This window comes from Myodes glareolus, chromosome 7 (genome assembly GCF_982192425.1).
Source record: "Myodes glareolus chromosome 7, mMyoGla1.1, whole genome shotgun sequence".
NCBI classification, from domain to species: Eukaryota; Metazoa; Chordata; class Mammalia; order Rodentia; family Cricetidae; genus Myodes; species Myodes glareolus.
In genome coordinates, this window is record NC_142032.1 from 100,677,335 (window position 1) to 100,687,317 (window position 9,983).

At 39.6% G+C, this 9,983-nt stretch overlaps 2 protein-coding genes across 2 annotated transcripts; one reads left to right on the forward strand and one right to left on the reverse strand.

Annotated features, from left to right (window-relative positions):
- The first annotated feature begins 613 nt into the window (after positions 1 to 613).
- Positions 614 to 1,558, forward strand: LOC125397239 (olfactory receptor 51I2-like). Its single transcript, XM_085692582.2, has one exon. The coding sequence runs from the start codon at positions 614 to 616 to the stop codon at positions 1,556 to 1,558; it is 945 nt and encodes a 314-aa protein (XP_085548708.2).
- A 7,260-nt stretch (positions 1,559 to 8,818) lies between these two features.
- On the reverse strand, positions 8,819 to 9,763 carry LOC125397286 (olfactory receptor 51I2). Its single transcript, XM_048429564.3, has one exon. It carries the CDS (start codon positions 9,755 to 9,757, stop codon positions 8,819 to 8,821), a length of 939 nt encoding a protein of 312 aa, XP_048285521.3. The 5' UTR covers positions 9,758 to 9,763.
- Between the last annotated feature and the right edge of the window lie 220 nt (positions 9,764 to 9,983).

The following is a 9,983-nucleotide window of genomic DNA, read 5'->3' on the forward strand; positions in this document are numbered from 1 at the left end:
CAACAGAGAGAAGATGAGTTACTGGCATATTTGAATTCAGGAGAAAGACAGACAGCTTAGAATCTAGACAAAAAGTGTTATAACTTTCATAGACGAGAATAAATCAGCCTTAATGTATTAAGAACTGAATTCATTGATCACTTGTTGTATGATGGTGTCTAGAAACCAGAAGCAAAAAAGGCCAGGTCATATAGATGTAAGCATCAATAAATAACCTGGCATAGGCAGAATAAAGAATAATGTTTTAAAAAGAGTCAAGGGGAAAAGGGGAAGCCGAGGGGTGGTGGCGCACGCCTTTAATCCCAGCACTCAGAGGCAGAGGCAAGAGGATCTCTGTGAGTTTGAGACCAGCCTGGTATACAAGAGCTAGTTCCAGGACAGTGTCTAAAACTGCAGCGAAACCTGTCTCAAAAAAAAATGTCAAGGGAAGTCTCCAGGGAAAGGGAAAAGTTCTTTCTACATCATTCCTGGTGTTTGGTGTCGGGATCTAGGCATCATTTCCCTCCTATCTTGAGACGCTTGCTGGCCCCACTCTTCACTTTTTCCATGCCCTAATCTCACTTCACTCTGGTCTTTCTCCCTACAGTTGTTAGGTAGCTACTCAGCAATCCTGATGAGGAGCTTCCAGACTAACACCTCAAGCACCATTAGCTTCATACTCACGGGCTTTCCAGAGATGGAGAGTCTGGAGCGCTGGCTAAGTGGCCTCCTGCTGCTGCTCTATGCTATCTCCATTGTAGGCAATGCCCTCATTCTCTTCATCATAAAGGAGGAACAGAGCTTGCACCAGCCAATGTACTACTTCCTGTCCCTTCTGTCTGTCAATGACCTGGGAGTGTCCTTTTCTACTTTGCCCACAGTGCTGGCTTCTACGTGTTTTCATGTTCCAGAGATCGTCTTTGATGCCTGCTTGGCCCAGATGTTCTTCATACACTTCTTTTCCTGGACAGAGTCTGGGATTCTGCTGGCCATGAGTTTTGACAGGTATGTGGCCATCTGTAACCCTTTGCACTATTCCTCAGTGCTCACTGACACCCGTGTGGCCCACATGGGTATGTCTATTGTTGTCCGTAGCTTCTGCATGGTCTTTCCACTCCCTTTCCTACTGAAGAGGCTGCCCTTCTGTAAGGCCAATGTTCTGACCCATTCCTACTGCTTGCACCCAGACCTGATACGCCTACCCTGTGGAGATACCACCATCAATAGCATGTATGGTCTGTTTATTGTCATCTCTGCCTTCGGTATAGATTCAGTGCTCATCCTTCTCTCCTATGTGCTCATTCTGCGCTCTGTGCTGGCCATTGCCTCCCGGGAAGAGAGGTTCAAGACACTCAACACATGTGTGTCACACATCTCTGCTGTGCTTATCTTCTATGTGCCCATGATTAGTGTGTCAATGGTCCACAGATTTGTAAAGCATGCCCCAGAGTATGTGCACAAGTTCACATCCCTGGTATATCTCTTTGTGCCTCCAATGCTCAATCCTATTATCTATTCCATCAAGACAAAGGAGATTCGTAGGAGGCTGCACAAGATGCTGTTGGGCACCAAGTTCTGATTGGAGATGCATTTTCGGGAACACTACATAACTTAGACATTTTTGCTTTTGTTGATGTTTGAATGTATCAAGAGAGTCTGTGGACCTTTAAATATGTGTATTTTTAGCTACATTTGGGAGTACGCATTGCTTACAAGACATAGCTGAGACACAATCTGCAACTCAAAACACCATGTAACTAATTAGGGAATAGTTTGCTGCAAATTAATTCTCTCCAATCAAACAAGAAAAAGGCTCTTGAGTTAAATCTTGCTTGGTTTCAATATACCATTAATACCTAAAATTCAAGTAATATAAAAGTAAGTTCACTCATATATATAATGTATACATACATACATACATACACATATATCTGATGTTATCTGATAAAAGAAGAACAGTTTGGGGTATCTTTGAACCTTAAACTTTCGAGTTATACAGTAGCTATTTGACCATGGTGACATATGCTATCATCACTCAGGCACAACTAAGGGGAAGATTAACTTTCTCCTAAGAAGCTAATAGGAACACTGAGTGGAAGATGAACTGATATTAGTGACTAGTGGATGGGGAAGTACCCTTCATAAACCATGGCAGTGTGGTCTACATTCTACTGCCGTATGTGTTTATGTTCTTCAATGAGTGGCTCCTCCCAAAGACCACAACAGAGACAAAGACAGATGCCAGGGAAGTCACAGGATCACAGCTGTGAAAAGTCCGAAACCATCTAAGAGCCACAAATGTGAGCACAGTCCGTATGATATAGGCACTGGTAGAATTAAGTACAGTGGGCTGGAGACGTCCACCAAACAGTGAACAGGGGATCTGGTAAGTCAGACTTGAAGGAGAGCAATGGAGAAATCAGATACTTTGGGCAGAAGTCTTTTAAAAGTGGTATCTCTTTACATTTTCCTTGTAAGACGGTGAAATAAGTTTTAGAAAGCAAAGCTATATGAGCCAAGTAACAGTACCTAAACAAAACAAACAGTGACCTAAACAAAAGAGAGCATGCACTTGCATTGCCCCTAAATGCCCATTTTGAATGCAAATTAAGTGACAGAAATGTAAAATAAAAACCTACATATAATACAGTGAAGGTAATAGAGATAGAGATATGCTTATTTCCAACTATAGGCAAATATATTTCAAGAAGGAATTTCAGTAGAAGGATGGTAAAACAAGGAGAGAAGCTTACTGGTTTTAAAGTCTCAGAGACATGAGATGTCTAAGTACTGTCATCATTGCCCCAAGTCTCTGCCAATCACAAAGATGCTTAGCAAAAGAGCTCTTTCAAAACAACGCAGACTAAACCTGGAGTAAAGCACATTAAGTGAAAGAAAGAGGGCGCTGTGCAAGATAAAGAAGGCTCTGAAAGAGAGTAGCGGGAGTATAGGGAGTCAGGAGAAGAGAGTGCTGTAGTTTTGTAAGATGAAGGCTGGCTTGGAAGCAACACCTGGAGATTAGGCTGGAGAAGAGATGGGGTGGAGTATCCTCCAGAGCACAGAACACAGTCAGCTTGGACTCACAAACATGCTACAGAATAAACAGAAAACAAAACCAGCCAAAATTCTTCTCTCCCAAGAATCTTTGGGATCATTGCAGAAGCCAACTTTGTTAGTATTTGGAGAGAAGAGGAAAAGAAAAGGCAATTCTATAGCCATATATATATGCACATGTGTATATATGGGAAAGAGAAGGCAATTCTATACCCATATGCATGCACATATATGCTATATACACATATTTGCATATATACACATTTATTCATTTTGTAAATATGCAAATGCCAAGGATGACAATGAATTCTTGGCTTTTAATTTATACTAGCAGGGTTTGTGTTCTCTCTCTCTTTCTTTCTGAAGTTATGAACCATGTTTCCGAGTTTAGTATTTTTCAGATTTCTAAAGTTGAAATTTGTGACAAGTGAAATAGTTTAGTAGGTGGAGGAGCTTGCACACAGACCTGCTGACCTGGGTACAATCCCTGTATCCAGCAAAGTTGGGTAGGGCAGAACCAATTTTTGAGAGTTTTCCTCTGGCCTTCATTTGCTCACCACAGTACTGATATGCCCATGCTCACACACACATACACACAAAATAAATACATAAGTAAAGGGAAAATAATTAAAGCTCAACTTTATCTATGCAATTTAGTTACATAATAGGGCATAAGAATGATAAGTGAGTACTTGAATTATATTGTTATAGGGGAAGAACTGTATCCATATTGAGTGTGGGAAGTATTTGCCATTTATACTAACAAATATGTATTCTACTTTGCTACTCATAATCAAATAAAAATTTACTCCATAAATAAGATTTTTAATTTTTATTCCTGAATTAATATATTTGTTCTTATTAACAAAATAAATATTTTATATAGTGTGTCAACTTCTAAATAATTTAAGAACTATTAATAATATTTAACTGAGAAGCTTCATTATTTTGAAAAAGTTTATGTCTGATAATAAATAAAACAACATTGTCCAATTTGTATCTGTTTTATTTCCAACAACACTTTCTATAATTGGAAACATTTACATTATTTGTAAAAAGTCTTGTTGATATTTGGATTCTAAATATTGAGTTGTATTTCTTATGAAGCATAATGATATATCTCCATTTTTGTTGAATAATTTTGTATGAAATATTTCTAATCTACTATCTGTCACTCATTTATATATAAAATTTGGATATATTTGCTTAGCAGAAATTTGTTGAGTTTTTAGAAATTATTTTACTTACTTTTCTACATCTTAAAAATTGGCTTTGTGCTAAGTTGTGCTCAGTATAGAAAAAGCCATCGGCCATCTGTTAAGCTTTAACTTGGTCAGCATTTAAGGATCAGCTCATCTCAGTTAACAATAATAAGAAGAACTGGATGTCAAGACCATAAAGACTGGGGATGTAGTTCAGGAGCAGAGTTCCGTCCAGCATGCACCAGGCCCTGGGTTCAGTCTCCAACACCCAGGAATCTTGTTTCTCTCCACTTGCATTTACCTTTAATACATAGTTTTGTGGTATTCAGCCTTTGTCATCCCTCCACATAATGTCTATGGAGACTTACTTCACCAGTGACATCATTTCATTGCAGTTACTCCCAAATACCACGTTCTCCCCTTATGCAGAATTTGAGGAAGTGACTTGGATGTAGGCCCCCTAATTACTAGAGATTGTGAAGGGGAGGATGGGTAAAAGGCATACAGCAGGCATGCACTAAAACATCACACCAAATTGTATTGCTATGTATAATTAATATCTGTTGATAAAAAGAGGAACATAGAAGAAAAGGAGGAATGTGTGTGTAGATAAATAAGAACCAAGCACTGGAGCAGTTGACAGACTGCATTCTTCCTGTCACTCTTCATGAGGGATCTCGCCCACCCTCCAATGACTAAGTCATATCGTCACAGTCTTCACACCAACCCTGGTACATTGTAGGTTTCCGAAACTATTATTGAGTGAATAAGTGATAGGTGAGCCGTTATATTCCTTTAAATGAAGGAACACAGTTCACACACAGTGCACTTTCCCTCCAGAATCCATTCCCCAGTCTCCGTAGCGCTTTAGTGCTGGGGTTGCGTGCAGGCTGAGAACTATGTTCTGTGCTAGAAGGAATGCGCCCTGAAAAATCCTTTAGACAGAATTTTCTGAGCAACATGCTGGAAGCAAATGATGTAAGACTCAGGTTGCCTGCTGCTCAGCTCTGCCTTTTGAATTTGTAACTGAGACTCTCTGGACATCTGAGCCTGCTGCCTGCCATGCCCCAGTGTTTGGTGAGTAACACCTGCATCTAGAGATTAATAGAAGCTGTCTTGAGATTGTACTTTACATTTGGAGAGTGTTGGAGGCTTAAGAAAATTGCTGTTTAATAGCAAACCTTTAAGTGCTGTCAACTGGAGTGTAAATTATGCAAGTACAGATAAAAATCAATAAATTAAACATTCGTTTAAGGATAATTATTTCTTTTTGATGAACTAATCCTCTGTATATAATGGGAAGAAGGGGCAAAAACTTTTTATTTAATAAATATGAACAAGATGCACAGGTAGCAACAGATAGATCCCTTCACGGCTGAAGGTGAAATAGGATGAGAGCAGACTCTGAGTTCGTGACTCAGAAAACATCCAGTTGGTGATGGAGCAGTGTCCTCTTGATGAGGAAATGCCCTTCAGGGTACTTAACCTATCTTGGAAGATGAATCCGTTGTGTCCTGCTTTGTTTATTGCATTATAAAGCCCTGGTAGTGAAGAGCGCCTCCAGGCTAGCTGGACTGCGTCTGCAGCAGCAAAGTTGTGGTATCTGAGAAGAGCTAGTCAGATCTGCAAACCACTTTTTTGACTCTGCTTCAGGGTACATAGGAAATGACACTGAGAGTTAGTCACTGTTGGGGCATGGCTGCTATCTTCTTGTGAGGGTCATTTCTGAAGAATCTCTCCTTCCTTGAAATTCTGTGGAACTCCCTGCAATGTCACTTTGGTTTCTTATGTTCTGTGTTGGCTCTTATTTATCATAGGACTTGCATGAATCTTAACTATGAGGCACAAAGATCAAGAATCCTGTGCAAACATAATTGCCCCTCCTAGCTTCTGTTCTTATCGACCAACTTAATCCTTGCTATGGAGGATGAGATACGTATCCATGAGAAGTCGGGATGGAAGCATGACTCCCATACTTCCACATACTTTCTGTAAATTAGAAACTTGTCTTCTCAATAATCTTAGTTTGAACGATGTCTAATATTTTTCTTAACTTAAAACTATGTCTAATGGGATTTTTAAGAAGAAGTAAAGGAATTGTCTTTTAAATATTTTTCCTGGGATTAGACTAGATATTTTGTTATTTCAATATGGAAATAAATGTTGGGTTCAAAGGAAGCATTGCAGCAAAACAACAAGTAGAAACCCAACGGTGGTTGGCTTAGCTCTGTTTAGGGTTGTAGTTGTAGGGTGGCCTACCTATGGCTTTGACAATAACTGTATGAGAAGTCCCAATACCCAAAATAAAGCAAAACAAAACACAAGCCTATCCTCTTTGCTACTGAAAAGCATTAGAACTTGTATTTGATGGTGGAGAAAGGAAGGGAGAAAGTGGAGCAGAACCAGAAGCCACTGAGAAGCCATCTAATCTCTTGCTCCTTGGTTTTTTTTTTTTTTATGGTCAAACAAATGTTTCTCTCTACATTTTTGGTTGGCCACCAGGGAGTGTTTTGCTTGTGTTTATTTAGTAATTCCCTTAAGCCTTTTCTTTTCATTGATATCTTTATTTAGAAATAAAATCCCATGCCATTAAATTATCATTTGTATCCTAAAGCAAGATAGAAGTTTTTCTATGACTCAGCAAAGTTAGTTTTAAATTTGCAATTATATTTGACTCTCAATGAAATATTCCTTTTTATTTTTCCTTTGAAATCATGTTGCTACATTATTCAACAATTCTCTGAAAAGTTAACTTTGCATACTAGCATACATATGAGTTTCTGGCCATAGTCATGAACTCAGAGAGCCAGCTCACAAATCCTGACTCTGTCTGCACTCACAAAGCATTCAGCTCACAAATCCTGACTCTGTCTGCACCCACAAAGCACTCCTCCCTTTGTATGCATCACTCAATTTTGACATTTCCCAGTAGAGTCTTGCATACAGAGGAAAACTTTGTCCAAATGGTGTCCTCTGCTGTCCTGGTTCCCTAGCTGCTTTCCTGACAAAATAGATTTCATAGTCACCACCACCTATTTCTTTTTTAGCTGGACATAAGCCCAAGCTTAGTCTGAGGTAATCAAAATTAGATAAGGTATTTTCTAGTGTATGTAAGCTCTGTCACCAAAGAAATAGCATGCAAGGAAAATCATTCTAAAAGAAGGTCAGAAAGAGTCATTTTCTACTAGGAAATCATGAATGCTTCATGCTGTATATCCCAGAGTTTTTTTTTTCTTCTGAGAATCCTAGAACATAGTTTATGACATCTCTCAGCATGGAATTACATGAAAGAAAATTATTATCCCAAGAAAGTAAAAGAAAAGAGAAACCATGACTCCAGCATATTGGCCACCCTATAGAAAAGTTCATGATTCAGAAATCTGTGCTATCTTTTAGACATAAAGCAAAGAAAAACCAACCTACAGGTTCACAATCCAAGAGAACCTAGACAACAAAGAGGACACCAAGAGAAACATACATGGATCTACATAGAAACGTGGAAAAGAAAAGATCTCCTGAGTAAATTGGGAGCATGGGGGTCATGGGCGAGGGTAAGGAGGGAGAAGGGAGGTTAGGAGAGGAGTGGAGAAAAACATATTGCTCAATAAAAACAATGAAAAAAAGAAAAGGAATCTGTGATATTGAGCCCCATCTTTCTGGGAAAAAGATAAATGCAGGAGAGAAAAAAGATGTAGAAAGTAACCTAGGAAGTTCTCAGTGTTGTCAGCTATCAGTTTTGGGGGGGTCATTTTTTGTTTATTCATTTTTGTAGTAAGTTCTAAAAGTCTATCAAATTCCACATTGTGAAGTTAGAGCAACCTGTTTATAGAGCAGAATGTTTATAGCAATAGTGTTGGGGAAAATCAGGGAGCAATGGTGATTTTATACAATGCAGGTCAGACAGTGAGCTGATTTTATACAATGCAGATCAGACAGTGAGCTGATTTTATACAATGCAGGTCAGACAGTGAGCTGATTTTATACAATGCAGGTCAGACAGTCAGCTGATTTTATATAATGCAGGTCAGACAGCTGATTTTATACAATGCAAATCAGTGTGACGTTAGTCTTTCATTTAGATGCTGCACTTGGGTGGGAAGGAAAAATAAATTTAATCTCAAATATTTATGTAACTCTGAGCAATTCATTCTCTGTGCCTTATGAGATTAGTATGAACATGAAGTAAGTCAATGCATGCAAAGATTTTAGACTAGAACATGGCACATTTAATGACTCAGTAAAATTAATTGTTACATTAGGAAAATTTGTTATCTTTATAAAAATAATTCTGAGTTTAGGTTAATACGTAAAACATTACACAACTACTCAATTGCCTCCAACATTTACCTTTCTGTGGATGACACACATGCTAGCTAAAGCACTATTGCTTTGTACCTTCTTATTTTATGTTTTAAGTTTTGTGTCTTAATTTTCCTGGTCTCATAGCTTTACATGTTTTCACATCCATATTACACTTATAATGTTAATAATGCTAATGATGAAAATTATGATTATATTGATGACATCATCAGTGAAAACCCATAGGCACTGAAATTATCAGATCCTAAAGAAAGATGTGAAAGTCACGGTTTGGTACGGCGAAACATTCGGAAGATGGCACGGCGTATCTCCTTTGTCTTGGCACTATAAATGAGAGGGTTGAGTACAGGAGGCACAAAGAGGTAGATATTGGACATCAGGACGTGTATGTATCTTGGTGCATGCTTCCCAAAGCGGTGTACTGTAGAGACCCCTATCATTGGCACATAAAAGGCAAGTACAGCCAAGATATGCGACACACATGTGTTGAGAGCTTTGAGGCGTTCTTCATGAGAAGCAATGGCTATAACAGAACGCAAAATGAGCACATAGGAGAGGAAGATAAAAAGCAGGTCCATGCCAAAGGTAGACACAAGAACGAAGAGCCCGTAGATACTGTTGATGGTGATATCAGCACAAGCGAGCTTCATCATGTCTGGGTGCAGGCAGTAGGAGTGGGAAAGAACATTGGATCTGCAGATAGGTAGCCTCTTGATGAGGAAGGGCAGGGGGAAAAGGGTGATGAAGCTTCGAGCAGTCACAGCTAACCCCATACCAGCAATGAATTCATTGGTGAGCACAGTGGCATAATGTAAGGGATCACAAATGGCCACGTAGCGGTCAAAGCTCATGGCCAGAAGAATGCCTGACTCCATCATGGAGAAAGAGTGGACTAAGAACATCTGGACTAGGCAGGCATCAAAAGCAATGCTGCGGGCATCAAAGCAGAAGGTTCTAAGCACAGTTGGCAGTGTGGCCATGGACATGGCCACATCACTGAAAGACAACATGGACAGAAAGTAGTACATGGGAGAATGGAGGCTGGGCTCCACTCGCACGGCCTGAAGAATCACAGTGTTTGCCCCAAGGGCTACAGCATACATCACACAGAGGGGTCCTGCCAGCCAGGGATGGAGACTCTCCAGACCGGGGATACCAGTCAGGAGGAAGGAAGTAGGGCGAGTGACATTGAACAGCGCCATAACAGGAAGAACCCAGGATGCGTCTTGGAGTCAGAGCTTCTTGCTTGGATAATTCCAAGTGTTTACTGGAGGATGAGAAACCAGGAATCAAGACATGCAGTGAGGAAGTCTCTACAACTAACAGCTGGTGCACTCATGACTGATTTGAGACTAATGCAGGCACATTGCCTTTCTTCATATTTTATGATCATCAAGCTACTGATGAGGATAACATTTTCCTGCTTCC